General features: G+C 38.5%; 1 protein-coding gene across 7 annotated transcripts in view; it reads right to left on the reverse strand.

Moving 5' to 3' along the window:
• Window positions 1-20,208, reverse strand: part of FAM172A (family with sequence similarity 172 member A) — a 312,125-nt gene that overhangs the window by 146,275 nt on the left and 145,642 nt on the right. For all 7 annotated transcript variants that reach the window (XM_044446029.1, XM_044446032.1, XM_044446030.1 and 4 more), the window contains exon 8: window positions 6,914-7,033. In XM_044446029.1, coding sequence (XP_044301964.1) covers window positions 6,914-7,033 — 120 coding nt within the window. The remainder of the gene's footprint in view (window positions 1-6,913; window positions 7,034-20,208) is intronic.

The following is a 20,208-nucleotide window of genomic DNA, read 5'->3' on the forward strand; positions in this document are numbered from 1 at the left end:
AAATACTTGCTCTTCAGTACAATAACAATTTCTGAGAGGCTTCACAGTATGTTGGAGCATGGGCTCAGTGTGTTTCCTCTAAAACTCACAATAGGGTTCTTCCGTGCCCCACCAATGCCCCTGAACACAAAACTGACAAGCTAATTGACTGATAGAGCCAAGACAGACAAGAAAAGTCTACTTAATTTTTTCCACTTCCCTCTCTGTTGACTTTTCCTTGTGTGTGATGTCGTTTTAGACAATAAGTCCACAGGTAGGGACTGTCTTTTCGGATAACTGATTGTAAGCTTCTTTGGGAGTCTTTTTTTGGCTGAAAAGTAGGGTAATAAATAATAAGATTGCTACTTTGGTATTTGCATACATTAAGATCATGATCCCAAATAGTATGCTAAAGTAAACACGTTTAGCATTCTTCATGTTGCCAAACACAGTGGAAGTAGACTCAATACTTGTGTTCTTCTCTGAAAGTTCTAACACAGGTACTTTCTGCTTATGTTGCCAATAAATGGCTGGATTAAGAAATACTTGTAAACTTAAGTGACTAGATAAGAGAAAACTAAGGTTTTAGAAGACCCGTTAATGAGCTCTGAACTACCCAGAAGTTCAAATGAAGTTATCTTAACTAACTTGAAACTGAATGATAGAGCTTCCAGAGGACACACCGTCTTTAATTTACTAAATTTAGCCCTGTTCTTAACCAATTGACCCTAATTAACTACATTGATTAGAAAACCATAAAGGCATACATAGTAAATTATCTTATCATTTTCAACAAATTTATGTTTCTTACATACAGTGGTACCTTGGCTCATGAACTTAATCCATTCCTCGACTCCGGTCGCGACCAAAACTGGTTGTGAGCCAAGTCAAATTTCCCCATAAGGTTCAATGTAAATAAGGTTAATTCATTCTGTAAATTTTTTTTGAAATCATAGGGAAGACAGGCACGATCGTGGGTGCACTCATGCGGGGGAGATGGGCACAATCATGGGCGCACTCAGGGCGAGACAGGCACGACCGCGATCATCATCCGATGAGGAGTTCGCAACCTGAGGAAATTTTTTTCCTAACTTTCTGTTTGCGACCCGATTTGGTTGTGAACTGAGGTGTTCGTGAGCTGAGGTACCACTTTATATATCTTACTCTTAAGTAGGTCTTCTATAGACCAGTGATCTCGTACAGATGACTGATCAGGCCAGCATCTGCTTTGTTTCAGCAACTGATGTTCCCAGATTATTTTCTGGACCCCATCAATGCTTACACAGGCAAAGTACTTTCTCAATAAAGAAAGGAATGATGTATGTTTAACATCTTAGAGCTCCCTTTCAAAGTAGAAGCCTGAAAATAATAAGTATTTGAAAAGATTAGAGCTTGAATTTTTGCATTACAAAGTGAGTCAACAATCAAAATAATGATCTCCATCCAACTATTATTTATGTTCATATCCAGCCTCTTCCTCTTACAAGGTCTGTTCCTATCAATTTTATCATCACCACAATCCTGTGAAGTAAGCTAGACTGAGAGTCAGTGACTGGCCCAGTTACCTAGTGAATTTTATGGCTTGGTGGAGTCTAGAACCCAAAATGTTATTCAAATGGATTTCTGCTCATGCAATGGGTCTTCCTCTCTCCTGCACTTCCTGTAGGCTCTCCAAATCCATTTTAGAGCATCCCCTAACTCTCTGGAGCAGATGTGAATGCGTGTGTAGGGGACTGTAGGATGGAAGGAAAACCCATTGCAATGGCAAACGGGATACCATTGCTATCTTATGTCTTCCTGAAGGTTACAGGGTAATGGAAAGAAAACAGGCTACTACTTCTTGAGAAAATATTGCATTAAATGATGATGGTGAGGGAAGATAATACAGAATAAGTGGCCAGCTGCATAAAACTTATAGTATTATCCTAAAAAATGCAGAAAAGTTTATAGAAAGGCTGGTGCATAGACAGTTTCTCCAGATGACTTTGTGGAAAGAATACCAGAGAAAGTAACAGCTCTTGTGCTACAGTCCCAAGCAGCAGAACAAGAGAACAATCATGATCCTCAACATTCTTTATCCTGAAACAGTAAGGACTCTCCTTCCACCTGACTCAACACTTCTGATTATGAAATGCACGAAAATTTATGATAAATTTCTTTTATGAATTTCTGACAAATGTGGGAGTCAATCATGTACTCTTGTCCAGAAAAATAAAACATGATCGTGCCAAATGAAAATAGGATCCTTTCTACCATCACTTTGGCATCTGTTGAAAATTGTTTACTGTATCAGAAGTACACATATATAGAAATTCTTCCTTTTTTACTGTAGCTTCTAATTCCCCATAGTCAAGGTTCTCTGGTATGCATAAAATACCTTAAAACATAAAAGGGAAGTCTACAAAGAAAGGACTACCAAAGACTACAAAGAATAAAAGATAGCAGACTGTAAGAGAGAAAAAAATACTTCAGGTAAATGACGGCTAAGCAGATGGTACTGATGAGAGAGTTTCTGTTTCCATAATGAAGGGCAAATGAGAGGGGAGGACCTTAAAGGACAGGGAAAAAGTATTGTCTGACTTGAGTTTTATGCTGAGCAAAAAGCGAACTTTTTTAGCACCAAAATAAGAGAAAATAAGGACTTCATTTAGAAAATGATTTGGACATACCAGAATCATTGTAACTTTCTCTCTCTCTCTCTATAAGACACTAACAAACATCTCTGACTGGAAAAAGTACAGAAAAAAATACGTGGAAAAGTGAAGTATTTCAACAGAAGATTTCATAGTTGTTTGGATGGCATACACAGGATGTTTGCCTATAGTTACAGCAAATAAATTTGTTAATCAATGTGTTAAAACTGTATGATTGTGCATTTATATCTTTCTTTAATTCAAGTTTTGTTTTAAATATATTTTTCAGATATAGCTTTGCATGTGCATGATAGATACGTGATGTGCCTGTGTTGTATATTTTATTCTTCTTCCCATGCATACACCTCCTGCAGAGATAGCAGACTATAGAAGCTGACCCTTACTGGGACCATCTTGTCTATCTGACAAAGCTCCTTTTTAACTTCTTACTTACTGCTTACTTACTGCAATGAGGAATTTTTTTTAACTTTGCTTTTGATAATTTCACAGGCCCCGAATACCCTGACCCTAAGAGACCCAAGGTCAGAAGTCAAATTGTGTTCTGAAACATCTGTGTGCTTCGTATTAAAGAAGAACAAAAGTAGAGGAATATCCACCAGGATGACAAGAGAAACAAGCAAAATGGGAATGACACATCGGTCATGAGTTAGCTATGCAATCTCAAGCCAGACTAAAAAAAGAGTGTATATAGGAGCATTAGTTCAAAACTGTTTTGAAGCTTAATTATTTTAGCAAGCATTATTACTTTGCTAATTAAAAATCAACAAATAAAAAGTATGATGCCTTTGCCAGTATATTTGTGATACTGTAATATTAGCAAGTATAACTGTAGTTACTTTAGTATTTATTGAGGACATGTTCCTACTCAACTTCTTTTGAACATGTTCTTAGTAAATTATTCACATTATAGTACTACCTTACATTTCTTTACTCCTTTAAAAGGCTTTGCAATTGCTTATTAGACACACCATAATCTTACATCATAGATTCATCTTCCCAAGCAGTGCTTTTATACAGTTCTGCATTTTCTGGAATGGCTTACATTTTCTACATGATAAAACACAGAACATATGTATTTCCCTGTGTAAGAACTTTGTATTTATCTTTTGTGTATCTAAAAGGAGTTTAGATGTGGAAGGAGTTGAATACTGACAGAGTAGCCACTTAACCATTGCCAAATATTGTGCACCACCAAAAAAGAGGACAAAAGAGTATACATGTTAACATAAATTTTCCAATGCTAATTTGCATGGATAGATAGTTTTAAAGCAATCATTACATAACAGGCATTTCCCATCCAAATGTCCTCAAAGATGTTACTCAATAAATTTTCACTCCATTCTCAGATCACATCAAATTAACTCTTCTCTCTTTGGCAGATGTATCTTTCCTGGCAGGGTCACATATCAAGCTAAGCCACTTGGAGAATAAGCCACCATGGACTGGCTGTTCACTCACTAATCCAGCACATAAACAGGGCTTGTTTCCCCACTCAGTCCTAATGCTGGCATTATTCCAGGCATCTATAAGGCAGAACTCATTTCCTAGGTCCCTACATCAGCAATTTTTCTGAAACAGGTCTGCCAGCTACTGAGGCAAACTCAGTAGCAAACTCAGTAGCACTCAGTAGTAACTCAGGCAAACTTAGAAGTAGTAGATCACCAGATCAAATTACTTTCCTGAGCAGCTATGAATGTGCTAATACATATGCAAACTTAAACTAAACTGGGAGACTTCCACTCTTGCACAAATGCACAAGACTGCCTGTGTGCTACTTAATCAAGCATACTGATACCTTCCTTCTTGCCAATGTTACCAGTGTCCTTGTCAATTTCATCATCCATCCCGGCACTTAATTTGCTAGTGGACACCCTTTGTTTGTTAAAGGCTGCTTTATGTTCTAATGAGGAAGAACATCCACCCCTAAGCCTTCTTCTCTCCTACAGCCACGAGCCATTTTCCACTGCCCTAAACTCTATGCTTATCACTCCTTTCTACTGATTTTCTTTGCCAGCTGTCACACATATACATGGGTTACAGAGCTATAAGCAAAAATACTAGAAATATACCAATGTCATGGCAAAGCAGTAAAACAGAGGGGGACACTGCTCAAATCTCACAGCAAAGTAATAAAATGGAGTGGAGAACAGTGCAAATTTCACAGCAAAGTAGCAAAACTGAGAGGACAACTACACACATTTTCCAGTAGCAGGCATTTACTTCCACACAGGCCAATCAGTCAATCCAAAATTAATAAATAAATAGACAGATAGATGTGAACATGTTTAGGACACCCTTTGCAGAAACTCAGAAGGGATGAAAGCAAATGGAAGCAGCACTAGCAGGATTATCAGATGTTGTCATGCTTATGAACAACCCAACAAACCATGTTTTTTTCAGGGTGGCTTGTTCATGAAAAATAAGCATGCTGGGTTTGGACTCTATGAAAACTCACCATGGCCTGTTTATTCCCACCAGCTGGTACCCTTTGATATTCTTTCTTCTCCTGCTACCAGAATATTGTTTTTGCTGCTTAGGCTTATGCATTAGGTATGGAGCTAGTGCTAGTTTAGATCCCTATTTCTTGTTAAAGTAGTAGTCGGTTCTGTGCATGTGCAGACATGTGTTTCCTCTGACAGGTGTGCCTTTAAGAAAAATTCACATCTCTTTCCATGCATAGCTTGAATTTCATGCAGCAACACTGAATATAAAAGTGGTAAAGGCTGCTGAAACTGGCTTCACATTTGGGTTTAACTTAGAACAAAAAAGACCACGATGTGCCAGACTCCTTGGAACATCTTTCCTTAGGCATCTTTTCCTGGACTTGTACTGGAGAAACTAGGGAAAATGTCACCATCCCTGGCAACAGGAGAGGCTAGTGACTCCTGTGTCAATAAGGCACTCATCACCTTTCTTTTGATGTTTTATAGGCACTATCTGCAATGAGGACCTCCATCCCTAAAATAGATTCACTACAGAAGTCTATGGATAGCTCCTATTAAAATTCAAAATAAAAGCTGCAATTTATGAGAAGCCCTGCTAACACAAAAGTCACCAGCTTTTCCTGCCTGGCAGACTGAACCAACTGGTGTGAAAGACAGCTCTCATTTGTTAGCTCTTGGGGACGGCAGTTATTTTTCCCTAACATGTACACTATGTGGTAGGAAGGGAAACACAATATAAAATACCACAGCCTTCCCCAACCTGCTCCCTTTTAGATGTTTTGGATGAAAGCTCCCTGCATTCATGACCATGTTGGCTCAGGCTAATGGAGCTGAAGTTCAAAAAATCTGGAAGGAACCAACATAGGGTCTAGACAAACTTCTCTGGGAAGCTCATTTTACAACTGGGGTGCTAGAATGGATAGGACCTCTCTTTAGGACCCTCTCCACTTCCTTTGGTGGGGACTCCTGGAGAAAGACTACTGAAGATGATCTTAGGGTCTGGGCAGGTGTATATAAAGAGAAGATGATTGTTCTTTATATCAGTTGCCTCATAGAGTAAGTTAAATAAGCCAGATGTGAGACTGAGCTGATCCAAATGAACTAAAATTTATTACAGATAATAAATGAAGGGATTATTTACTTTGCCTTATAATGGCAAAGGTGAAGGGAAGACTGTTGCATAACTTGGAGAAGGGGAATGCTTGGATATAAATGTTTCTTTTTGAGCAAAGAGAAACATTTACCTTGAACAAAGTAATGGCTGCAAACACCCACTCTGCCCAGTTTATCACTGCTAGATTGTAGAGACTTGCTAGTTTCAAATTGCCTAATGCTGACGTCCTCAGAAAAAGCTTCCTTATGGGAAAAAGCCCCTGGAAATGGGAGAAACCTAGAGCAGAAACACAATCCATCAGGGGTTTGTTTCACATATTTTCATGTAATTAGCTAAACGTCAATTAACTTCAGGGAAGAGTTGAACAGGAAAGATGTCCAAAATACAGAGGCTTTATTTATTTTACAGAGGGTTTTTATATGTTACTTTATGTTACATCTTCGATAGCCTTCCATTAACCAGTAACCTAAATCTTCTTTGCCTTTTTAGTTTAAGTATGTGGTAGGAGTATTATAAGGAATAATACACCTCTGATATATCCACTTAATGGCATCTCTGAGACCTTCTAGTTAGCAAAGGGAGACAGAAGCAATACACTCATGGTAAGAAAAGCTAAAACAACTGCAGGTAGATACATAGTAATAAAAAGGAAAATATTACACATAAATCTTGCAATTATTTAAAAAGAGACAAGGAAGGATTCATAAAATGGGAACACTTACCAGTTCCACAAATGCAAGTCCGCCGTAACTATGAGCAACAAAAAATACATTTTCAGCTGCTGATCGGGTGATAAAGTGGTCCCATACATAAACAGCATGTTCTTCTGGAGAGCCATTTTCCTAGAATTAGAAAATAATACTAATAAGGTTATTCTTATTTATATAGTGTCCAAAATATACTAGGTGCTTAAAAATGAAATAGAACTCTCTGCACAAACAATGGAGCAAATGTAATTTGTTTATACACATTTGCATGTTTGTGTGTGTGTGTGTGTTACTGCTAACACTTGTGCCCTTCAGTAACTGTGCAATGGTCCATGTATTACTGAAGGACTGTTTTCCCCTCCAACCTGCTATGCTACCAGGGTTCAGACAGTATGGCAAGCCATGTTCAACATTTTTATCGTTCACTGCTATTTAAATAAGCCACTCCTTCAATAAATCCACAGTAACTTATTTTGATCAAGACAGAATCATTTCAGACCAGGTTAAAAGTCATATTTAAATTCAGAATAATTTTGTTAGAGCACATTACATGATGATATCACCACATAGTGCCCTTTCCATCACCTGTTCTACTTGCTGGTGATGCCAGTGGCAGGGAAAGAACAATAAATCTGACAACTTTATAAGGAAAGGAGGAGAACCAGAAATGGATCTTAGATAGGAGTCCTGGATCAAGCCTACAGCTAAAATTTAGCTAAAATTTCTGGCTAAAAGGGTGACTGGACAAAAAATAAATCTAACCATGGGAGATAGCTGGTAATGCATGGCTCACTTTCCTGAGAGTCCCAAATGCACAAATCATGGATATTGCAAGTTAAAACAAACACCTAGCAAGTTTAATTTAAGCTGGAGTGAGGCAGCTGAAACTCTGAGGTCCTTTTTCTAATCCAATATATTCTTAGCATAAAAGATTTAAAATACTAAAATTCCTATCTAATTTAACAAATCCTATACCTCCTTTTCAGAAGCAAATAGAATTTAACAAGCTATTTAATATAGTGATCAATTTAAAAAGTATTCCTTGTAATCACAATCCTTATTTTAGTTCTCTTACTAGGGATGGAAAAATTAATACAAGTTGCTATCCACAGTAATTCTTAAAATTATCAGACATATTGGATATCAAACAGTTACTGATTCATTGCACCAGAAACTCAATGAAAAAGCTCAGAAGGTACAAGAAATTATGGATTATTTAAAACAAATGTAATGAAAGATTATTTGGTCTGTTTCAAAATCCACACAATTGAAAGTTACCATGCATATTCGTTTCATGATTAGTCTTATACTTAATGTATTTGGAAAACTGAAAAAAAGATGTTCATTTCTGACCTTTGAACATTCTATGGAATACAAGATTAGCATTCCATAGAGTACACGGTTAACACCATAAAGGTTCATTCTGGGATACCCATAAAGTTTCTAGGGGGCTGTATAAGTAGACAGGGGCACACTCTCACAGTATTCATATAGACACAGCTCAAATACACACACCAGATGTTTTATTTGTATCCACAGCCCAATGAGGATGGGCTCCTGCTCTCAGACCTGCCCTCCTATGCCTCATTTGGAGCACAACTCCCATCATATCTGTCCATCAGCTATGCTGGAAGGAACTGATCTGAGGTATTGTCCAAACCATTTGAAAAGACAAGGAAGAGGAATGTTGCCCCAAATACAGGCAATGTGGATGCTGTTGGGACAAAAGGGGAACACCAGGGATGAACTGTTTGTGCAATGCATTGCCAGGAGTGTGTTTCAAAAGGCCAAGAGACATCTTATCAGATACAAAGATGGATTCAGTGCTGTTTGTAATTCAATCATTAGCACTGCATCTTCAGCATCAGGGAGAAAGGGTGGAATGGACAGCCCTGTCATCATGGTAGCGTGGGGTATCAGTGCAGTGTTAAGGTGCCACAACCACGAATAACAGTCAGAACCTGCATGTGATACACTCTCCCTGGCATCTGTACATTTACAGATGTGAATATGCCCTGCAGATGACAAGATGCTATGATGCTGATTACATACTAAGATTCATATAGGATCCATACAGCCTTATTCAAATCTTACCATATTGAATGTATGTAAATCTCAGATGTGTGGGCAAGGCTACACAGCATAACCCTACTTGCACAATCAAGTAACTGTGGTTCTGAACACCTGAATAGGGCTCACATTATTCTATTTTATAAAAAGCATAAATATTCCAGATAGTAATATTGAAGCATAATTGGCTGAACAAATTATGTCTTTGTTTTAAATCGATCATTCAACAATTCATTTGTTTGCTTATTTATAGTGTTTAATTAAATATTGAAATTTGGAATAAATTTGATGCTTCAAGTTCTTCCAAGCAGGGGGAGGGAACTGAATGAGGCAACTACTCTAGTGCTCTGCTTTTCCTGCCCTCAAAAGAGAAAGATTTTCCTGTGAAAAGAATCTTGATTAATTACGTATGAGTAGTACAGTATTACAGTACTACTACTGCTACTGTTGCTACTATTGCTACTAATTTATAACTAATAATTGTGATAATCAACATTTACTTTCAAACACAAGATGAAAAATACAAAATACAATTCAATGCAGTATCTCCCATGAAGGATGACATGAAAGTTTAGTTCCTCCCTAAGGGCTTCCATGGTACAGTTTCAGTATGAAATCTGCTTAACTGCTGAAGCCAATTTCAAGATACATAACACAATGTGAAACCTGAGACACGAGAATGAAAATTAGGGTGCTGAGTCAGAACTGTATTTTATGTTTCAAGTATGAACCCCAGCTAGACTCTCACACAGATTTTCAAAGGAGAGAATAATTTGCATTCTGAGATGCAAAGTGAAGTCTTTCAGAGTTCACTAGCAAACCTCACTGTGGAAACCAAAGGGAAAACAAACAATAATCAAAACAAAATTCTTCATAATATCGGAGGAAAGCTTTTCCATTACTCAGGCTACGGACATGAGAAGAGGAATATTCACATTTTATTCATATAATAATGTTTCTGATATTGGGAAGATACTAGTGATCTAACAGTAAAACAGTGTAAAAGAAACTCATTAAGAGTATCCCCTGATGCTCAGCATACAAAATATGAAGGACAGTCTCCCAGTAACTTCTAGGCATGGCCCACTAAATTAGCATATAATATCTTGAGATTGACACAAATAAATCTGCTTCAGAATGAAGTTAAACAGGATTGCATTAGAAATAAAATCAGCTGAATCCTTGAAAAAGATAACATTTTCTGTAAACAAAATCAATATCCATTTTAGGGCCATTTTAGAAGACCTATTTGGAATACAACAATTTAAGGAATCTTCATTTTTGTCTTAAAAAACTAGTACCATTTGACAGTAAACTGGCAAGGCATATAACATTTTAATGAATCAAGCCATTAGTGTACACAGATAAGCAGTGTGCATACAGTATATACAGTGTTTTCTGGAGCTTTCAAAATGCAGGTTAAAATCATGAATGGATTATTGCCATCATTAATTCTTAAATACCAAGCTGAACACATGCAGAAACCAAAGCCTTATCAACTACACCAGATACTAATACCTAGACACTGCAAAGTCTGCAGTTATGATGGACTACCTGAGCTGATAACACATGGAATTATCTAAACAACATTTGCATATTTGTGTAATTATTTCCTAAGGTTAATTAGCTCCAGCAAAGCAGTTTGCCCTTTGAGACTGCTTACAGTGACAGGTTCACATATTTCCAGTTCTGATGCCAAATTATACAGGGTTTTTGTTGTTTTGCTTTTTGCTCTGTTAACCTGTTGCTAGAAAGTTTCACATTCTATCAGTGTAGTCAAGAACCTCAATTTTAATAATTTTGACAATTTTTTCAATATCCAGCTGGATAATTTCCCCCAAATAGTAGTCCATACAAAAATAAATCAGCCTTTCTTCAGTTGCAAAGAAGGATAATGCAGATTTAACCTTATGTTACACCATTTTTTTCATAAATTGGCTACAGATATGTACATAGCATTTAAATATACCTTTTCTTTCTGTTTATGTGAGTTCATACCATGAACTGGAGCAATTGTCTGTATGTGATACCCTACAGTCCATGAGCTTGCAATAGGAATACAGTTTTCTTGGAACGTGTTAACTATGCCCAGTAAGGTTTACTGAGACAGATGGACATTTATGTCGGTACAGTGTAAAGGATACCCTGTTTAAAAGGAAAGGGGGGGAGAGAGAGAGAGAGAGAAAGAGGGCTTCAATGTCTTAGTCTATATCTCTTTTAACCAAATAATTTAGGCCTCTTATTTTCCAAATAATAGAAATATCATATATACAGTCTACACCACAAAATTTAGTTCCAAAAATGCATTTCTGTTTCACTTTGTATTACACTTTTCTGCTTAACAGGAAATGAACATGACATGTATTTGTGTATAAAAAAGCTACACATACACCTGGTGCATAATTATGAAGCCGCAAGAATAAAGCAATAACAGATAATATCAAACATTTCTAAAATAACAACATAAGCTAAGACTATTTTGGGGTCCTAAATTCGACAATGAATATAGGAACATTCACATGACTTCTTTTTGCTGACATACTAAGTCACCACTGTTGAATTATGGTAGGTATACACTATAATAGTGTATGCTGATTTATATAAATATATTATGCATATAAAATGCATAGCCTCACTTCTGTACTAATTAATTAGTTTTACAGGACACATAAAATAGAAATTTGGTGTATTCAAAAATACCCTGATTACTAGAAAAGACTGAAAGGGGGCAGTTGTACATCTCCCCCCCCAACCCCCACACTCACACACAATGGAGTACTCAAAGGATCATCCACAATGGGAACATAATTTCAACATAACCTAGAAATTTAAGAATTCTGTTATATTTCAGAGCCCAAAGTTCTAGGAAAAAAATGACATATAAACTGCCTAGACAGGAAACTCACCTAATAAGAATGACAGCTCTCCAATATAGAGCAAACTAATGACACTTGAGATGGAAATTTGGGCTATGTGAATGCTATTGCCCCTTCACACACCTGATTCATTCTTGAGGGGTTCTCTAGTGAAGAACATGCATTTATAGTCACAAGAATGCAAATCTGATTTACTAGTATTCATTCACTTTAGAAACTACATTAGGAGGAGTCTAACTTAGAAAGTTCTTAAAAATCTATATACCTAGTGCCAGCTTATTATACTAACCAAAAAGAAAAGACCTAAAAGCACCTTTTAATTAGAAAAGTTATACATTTATAGGCAGGGTTCTTTAACAATGACACACAAGTTTCTTTGTATAAATAACAGTTCAGAGAGACCTTTTCTCCCTTTGAGAAAAGCTTAACCATAGAAAGTTTTGTCCATAATCCACTTTTCAAAGTCCATTCAAAAATTCTTGAACTGTTTTGTTCCACACATGTAAATCAGCTATAAAACATTTGTTGCACTTTGATAGTTACTCCTTATGATGCAGATGTCCTTGAATTCAGAATTGTCACCAATGTGTTAATCATTACTATTCTAGTCTGCTATACAGTGTAACAAAGTTATTGATCAAGCTGGTATTTTTCAGTCTTGCTTGACACAGAATAAGAGTAGAATAAACATAATGGAGAGCTGCACTACCAGTTCGGATAGGGCATATCACCATCATGAAGTCAGGGCAGTTGAAACGGGGGCACTGTACAGGCAGCAAGTCAGAACAAAGGGAATGAAAGAGTGGTCTGATGAGCAGATGTCAGACGTGAGCAGAATGCAGGCTTATGATCCATCTAAAATTTAGTGAGAAATGATACCAGATGCTAGCTCAAGTGCTCAAAGAAGACTTAAAACAAATTAATGAAGGATGGCTCTACCTATGCCTATAAACTACAATAGCTAAATGGAGTTTTCAGTCATGTAACTCTAATCAGCAGGTGCTTGGGACAAAAAATTGGATGGCTATCATAACTTTGGCCATCTTTTAAGTTTCTAGGAGAGGACTAGCTTCTCATTTTTAGAACCAGAATGCTGGGCTAGATGGTAATAGTGGCTGCTACGCAGTGGCTACTGAATTTAGTATAGAAATGAGAGGTCAGAGAAGTGGCAAATATAGTACAGACATAATTGTCACAGAAACACAAGACATCAAGTAAAAGAAAGCTAAATCACAATGCTTCCAAATCACTTGATTGTTAGGCCCATATACAACATTTCACAATGTCTATGACCAGTTAAAATTTATGTTTGTTTCTTTGGTTTTTAATGTGTAAAATTTCCATATTATCTGTATTTATTCCTATAACACATACATTCATATATTTATTTATATTTTCATATAAGCTCCATATTTCACATATATTTGATGGTTAGTGTCATAAAATATAACAAGAAAGTAATTTTTATTTTAAAAAAGAAACAGTAAAATGAGCATGTGGTCTTTAATTAGACTATTTAAAGTAGTGGTGAAGATGACAGTCACCTTGCTAGTTGCTCATTCTTTGCTTCCTCATAGTATGGTTAATTATGATGTCCTCTGCAAGAGCAAGAGGGAGTAAGTGCCAGCAGATGAGGAAGCAGCACATGGAGATGGCAATGAAGACATTAGGAGAATACAAAGCACAGACAACCTGTGGAGAAGATGCTCCACAGTGCATCTGCTGCAGACTACTTGGAACTGAGAGGTGTCTCTAACAGATTGCAGGACTGGGATCATGCTCAATGCCTATTAAAGCCTAAACAAATGCACAAATGGAAGGACACAGACATCATGTGCCACAAGGCGTTAAACATGACTATGCAGTTTCAGTTTCCACCTCTTTAAATGTATTTATATAGTCATTCATTTATTTATTTATACCTGCCCTACTATCATGGAACAGCACTATGGTAACTTCAAAGAGTAGTTAACAAAATAAAATTATCTTTCTTGTTAATTTAGGCTCACTTATAGCAAGATAATTTTCCTTCTTTTCAATCTAGTAGTCTAGATATTATTCTGGAAAACACAGCAATAAAAGAAATTTACCCTCTTCTGCAACAAACCAGTTTACATATAAAAGTCCTGCCTGAATAAGATTTTTTTTCCTGCCAGCAGAAGGACAACAGAGAAGGAGGCAACCTTGCTCTTTGTAACCAGCCCTGGTCAACAATTTGACTATAGCATTCTGGTGCAGCTGAAGTTTCCATACTGTTTTCAAAGATAACTCATGTCATACCTAGCACAGTAGCCCAAACAGGATGTAACTAAAGAATTTGGCACTGTGGCTGTATCAGGCATCTCCAGGAATGGGCACTGTTGGTGCACTAGCCTCAGTTCTGCAAATGTACCCTTTTGCAGAACTGAGTCATCAAATCTGGCCATTCAGATTCAGGGATGAATCCAAGAAAACACCAAAGAGCACCTATATCCTATCTGGATTATGTTTGGATTTGTTCATATCAGACAATGAATTAAAACTAGAACAGCCTCCTTGGATCTCAATGGAAGGAGTTGGGTTTTAGTAGTCTACTGGTGGCACCAAACTCCAAGACTCCAGACAATCTTCCCAAGGAGTTTATGCATATGAAATCACATAGGGGCCATTCTGCAGGTTGTCGAACAAGAGTCCCACAGCACCCCTCCAAGAAGAAAAGAGTCAGCATCAATGTCTAAAATGTTCCTCCAAGAAGGACAGAGCCAAGGCCAATATTCAGAGGATTATTCATTCTTTTAAAAAATTATTAATTTTTATTATGATAAGCTATTCAAGGTTTGTCATTATCGCAACAATGCTGCTTCATCTTTCCTATGTTTTCATCAGGAATCCAAGAGTTTGTAAACTGCAAAATTGTTACATAATAAACAAGTGGAATTTCACATCTCTAGAAAACATATCCCCTTCAACTCGTTTCCCATTGTCCTCCTGTTCTCTCTCTATTTTTGGCAGTCACTAGTGCTTTTCTCTCCAAAATGAAAAAATGGACATATTCTGTACTTGAAACTTTTGGTACACTGATAGACTACCTTGGTCGATTCTTAGTAAAGATTATTTCTTTAGCCACTGTTTATGCAAAATAAACTTGAGAAGCAAGTTGTACCAACCTGGTGGATGTTCTTTTTGCAAGGGCTCCTACCTTACACAAGATATGGACATCTAAAAACTCCAGGCAATCAATAGGAAGGCATTAAAGTTCAAGGCCACTGACTGAAGTTTCTGCTGAACTAGGCCACATTTTATTTTGTGATAACACTTTAACTCAGTGCTCGATCATTTTTAATGACTGTATTTTTCCATTATTTTAACCATAGAATAATACAAAACAGATGGAAAAGCCTGGGGGAGGGGAATCAGCAGATTCCTCTATTTCTCAAATGTGACAAGAATTCAGAGGATGGTCGGCATCTCCATCTAATCCAAATAGCATTATAAATGCCCAAATGTCAACAGCCCTATGCTGACAACTCTGTTGCTCTCACCATGGTACTATACTTGCAGTAAGGAATGAGTTCCTTTCAGCCCCAAAGGCAGCCATGAACTGTAAAAGAGGTGGGAAGCAAAGAAGCATAATTTTTATAGGAGTGAAAGTGGAGCCAAAAATGTGCCAAACAGGAAACAGATTTTACTATTTCTACTGTTGTATATCATAATTCCATTCATTTCATGCAAAGTTACTCTATTACTGTTTGACAGTGTTTATATATAACTTATTGCAACATTATATGCAGTGTGTTGGCGTGTAGTGACATTTGGAAAGAATATACACTTAGAGCAATTTTTAATGAGTACGAAGGTTTCATGTAAAATAAAACCTGCTTAGTTTCTAAAATTATCCTAGGGTGACCTTTAGCATATCGTTTGGTAATAAAAGATATCATCTGTTGAGCATTAACCTTTGCTTCACCTATCCTCTGCCAAAGCCCTTTCACATTTCCAAAAGTATAAATGATGAAGCAATATTTTGTTCCCTGGATCAGAAATACAGCCAAGGACCTGTGATTCCAATTGTTTTAATGCTTCTTCTTTGTGGCATCTGTGCATTATACATATGGATTCAACACCTATGACCCTTGTTTCAGTATTCTTCTATAGCAGAGAACTGTGGTAGGACCTTTGCCCACCGCAGGTATCTCTAGCAGGTTCCCACATATTCTTCCAGTTCTTCTTTGACTGCCATCATGGTTGCCTTGTTGGGAAAATCTTTCATCTTTTTTTAGATTATTTTATAAAACTGCTGGAGGTTTTTATTCTGCCTTTCTCTTATTTTACTGTCCTTTTTGTAATCATTTATGTGTTTTTCTTATTTTCATGAAACTCACAAGTGTTCTATTACCATAGGACATAATGTTGTGAGCCTGGCTTTCTCCTTCTTCTCCATAGGTTCTAATACCAAACTGTCTCTTTGTAAAGCAATTCTTTATTTACACTTTGCAGGTACAAGACAGAGTAACTCTAAAAATCCTCTAGTAAACTGGAAGGTAAGCTTCTGTACATGTCAAAAGTAAGAGTTGAACTCAACCTAGGGATTTCTCCCCAAAACCCTTTGGCTATATGGTACCAATGCAAGAATCATTCCAAAGTGCTTCAGCTTCAGAGGGTGAAACAAGAGATTTCATTCTGACTCAGAATTGAAGGATGCAATATCCATACTTTTGATCACTGGTCAATAGTTTTCAGCACTCTGTGTGGTCTCTGGACTTGAACTCCACAAAGAATGTCCACAAAGAATGTCCACAAAGAATTAAAACAACAGAATTGCAATTCCATAAAACAACATCATCAGCAACAGCAGTTGCTGTTGGCAATGGAGAAAACCAGAAGATACAACGAACACAGTGTGGAACATAATGAGCCCAATTAAGGCTAAACTCTCACAACATCCAATATGGCAAGCCAAAAGGGCCAATACATTACACTGCCTCCCCATTAGCTGACGTAGTCCTGCATATATCTTTGTTGAACTTTCTTATACTGTGTGTGACCATAACTCTGGTGGTGTAGACTCTGCTGTAACAACTAGCGTTTCTGTAGCCATTAACTCACTTTCAAACTCAGGCTCCATGTCAACATGTTCATGTACTGATTCCTGAGCAGAAGTCAACTCACCCATTCCTGCTGCTGGGCTATCACTGACCCCTGTGTCACTTCCACATGCAGAGGGGACAGATAATTCAGATGCACAGTCCCTCATTTGGTCCACAACATTGCATTACAAGGCCACCTGATGTTTCTGTTCTATAAGATAGTGGCCCTGTAAGGTGTATCACAGTAGCAGGAATCCATGCTGACCCAGAACCATAATTCTTAACATAAACAGGGTCATCTGGAGCAAAAATACAGACAGGCGTTTGCATACCACCCCCATCCTTTGGTCAATCCTCACTTAAATTGGGGTGCATGCAATCTAGAAATGTTATCAGACACCTGTTCATTAACAATTCAGCAGGACTCCTGCCTGTAGTATTGCATGGTGTGATGTGCTGCATCAACAAAAAACTTGCCAGGCAACAATTCCAGTCATCCTCAACAATTCACTTTAAAGTCTTTAAAGAACTTGTTGTCCTTACCATTCTCTTGGCCTGCCCATTGGTTGCTGGATGAAATGGCACTGAAGTGATGTGACAAATAAGCCATCTGCAAGGAATGTGTAAAAATCCTCTGTTGTGAATTGGGTGCTCTTATCAGATACAATAGCACCTGGCAATCCATGTGTTACAAAAAGTTGATGCAGTACTTTAATAGCAACACAGGATGTCATTGCTGAAATAGGGTTGACTTCCTACCATTTGCAGTACAAAATGACTGCTATCAAGAAACTCTGGCCTTGGACTGAACCAGTAAAATTGAAATGAAGCTGTGACCCCAGAGATTTTGTGGGCTCTCGCGGATGCACTGTAGTATATGGTGGAGCTGGCCTTGAGGCTTGGCACTCATTACATCTCACCCCATTCATTACACCTCAACCCACTCTTCCACCTCACTATCCATCTTGGGCAATCACAGAATACTGCACCAGAGCCTCCATCCACACAATGCCAAGATGCCCAATGTGGAGCACCTCCAACACGTGATGCCTCAACACTGTAAGAATGACAACTCTATTTCCTCAAAGGAGACAACCCGTTATGCACTGATAATTCAGGTTGTCTCATCATGTATGGTGCTTTTTTCCTCCAGCTTCCCTGTTGGCCACCTTCTCCAAACCTGGTTATGAATACAAGCAGGAACTGGGTCCTTGACATAGTTGCAACATGAGTCACATGAAGGGATGGTTCTGGTAAAGATTCTAACATCAAGACTTCCAAAGAGGGCAGACGATCCACCTCAACCAATATAAGAAGATGACACAAAGCAACATGGTCTATACCCTTACTCAGCCTGTGCATCAAGGTATAATCAGAAGCATTCAAACAATTGCCCACTGGAGCTTATGTGGTGACAATATTTGTGGTGTTGATTAGGGGCAAACAATCCCAGCGGCGGTTTATGGTCAGTAAAAGCAGGTTGCTTACCTGTAACTGATGTTCTTCGAGTGGCCATCTGTGCATCACACATATGGGTTGCTGTGCCTGCACAGTGCCTAGGCTGGAAGATTAGAAAGCTAACGGTTTTTGGTGGGAAAACTCCGCTCCCCTCCCCCTTCGTGGTATAAATAGAGCGGAGTGTCTGCCATTTTACTCAGTCTTGAAGACCACACGTTCGCCCTCTAGAGGTTAAGAATAAAAGTAATGAGAAAACACAATTATATCCGAATGGTACCGATGTGAATTATAGTATGGTACCGAGAACAATATCTAGTCAGCGATATAACCCAACGGTACCGATGCAAATTATATTTCGGTATCGAAAACAATAACCACCCAGTGACATAACCCAAACGATACTGATGCAATTTATAGTACGGTACCGAGAAAAATGAGATCCACCCACCAACACCGAGTGGGGCCGGCGGGTGGGTTGTGTGAATGCACAGATGGCCACTCGAAGAACATCAGTTACAGGTAAGCAACCTGCTTTTCTTCGTCGTGGCCTCTGTGTATCACACATATGGGTGATTCGCAAGCTTACCACAGTCGGAGGAGGGAGGTGTCATCAGCGAAGAATGGATGAGAGAACAGCTCTACCAAAAGAGCAGTCTTGTCTGGCACATACATCAAGCCGATAGTGCTTGGTGAAAGTACATGGACCAGCCCAGATCGCAGCTCTGCAGATGTCTTGCACCGAAGCCCCTGCGGCAAAAGCGGACAAGGTCGCTACTGCTCGTGTAGAGCAGCCACTTGGAAAGACAGATAAGTCTATTTTCGATAGCTGATAAGCCAGGACAATAGTCTGGACAATCCAATTAGGGAGTCTCTGAGATGATATCGGTGATCCCTTTTCACGCTCAGAGTATTTAACAAAAAGTCTATTAGTAGCACTTTTTGCGGGATCTGTAAAAGGCCAAGCAATGGCGAACATCAAGCGTGTGTAGAGCACGTTCTATCGGGGTCAATGGCGATGGAAAGAATGCCGGCAGAATGATGTCCTGATTCAGGTGGAACGGTGTGGCCACCTTGGGTAAAAAGGAGAAATCCATCCGAGGATGACTTTTTCCTTATGGAAGTTCAGAAATGGTGGGTCTATGCGGAGAGCACAAATTTCGCTAGCTCTCCGTGCTGATGTAACTGCTACGAGAAAGGCAGTTTTCCATGACCCAGGCGTAAGTCCACAGTTGCTAAAGGCTCGAACGGTGGTTTGGTAAGTGCTTGGAGCACTACGGAAAGACTCCACGTTGGCATGGCAGGGCGAATAGACGGATGTAAATTTTGTAGTCCCTTAATGAAACACCGAACCAGCGGTTGAGAGAAGACTGATAATCTGTGGATAGTGCCACAATAATGGGATATAGCGGCTGCATAAACTTTGATGGATGATGGTTTAAGTCCCTCATGATGCAAATGCAAGAGAAATTGTAAAATATTGGTGACTGAAGCCATTCCAGGGGAAAAGGAATGGCACTCTGCAAAAGAGGAGAATCTTCTCCATTTAGCCGTATAGGAACGACGAGTGGACGGTCTCAATGCAGATTTGAGAATCGCCTGAATTTCTCTGTCCATAGGCATCAGTACCTTGGCAGTTGCTGTCGAATCCGAAGTCGGGGCCGCATATACCGTCTGTTGAGTAAGGTCACCCATAGGGTGAGGTGTCCCCGGTACCGACTCAGTGGCGTGAATCAGGTGATCCGCCATGCTGTCAGCTTCAGAGAGAGTATATCCGGATGACGGATTGCTCCTCCTTGTTGTGTTAACACATGCAGAAGAGTTGGTAGATGAAGGAACGTTC

The sequence above is a fragment of the Varanus komodoensis genome, unplaced genomic scaffold (assembly GCF_004798865.1).
Source record: "Varanus komodoensis strain SLA01 unplaced genomic scaffold, ASM479886v1 scaffold5, whole genome shotgun sequence".
Classification (NCBI taxonomy): domain Eukaryota; kingdom Metazoa; phylum Chordata; class Lepidosauria; order Squamata; family Varanidae; genus Varanus; species Varanus komodoensis.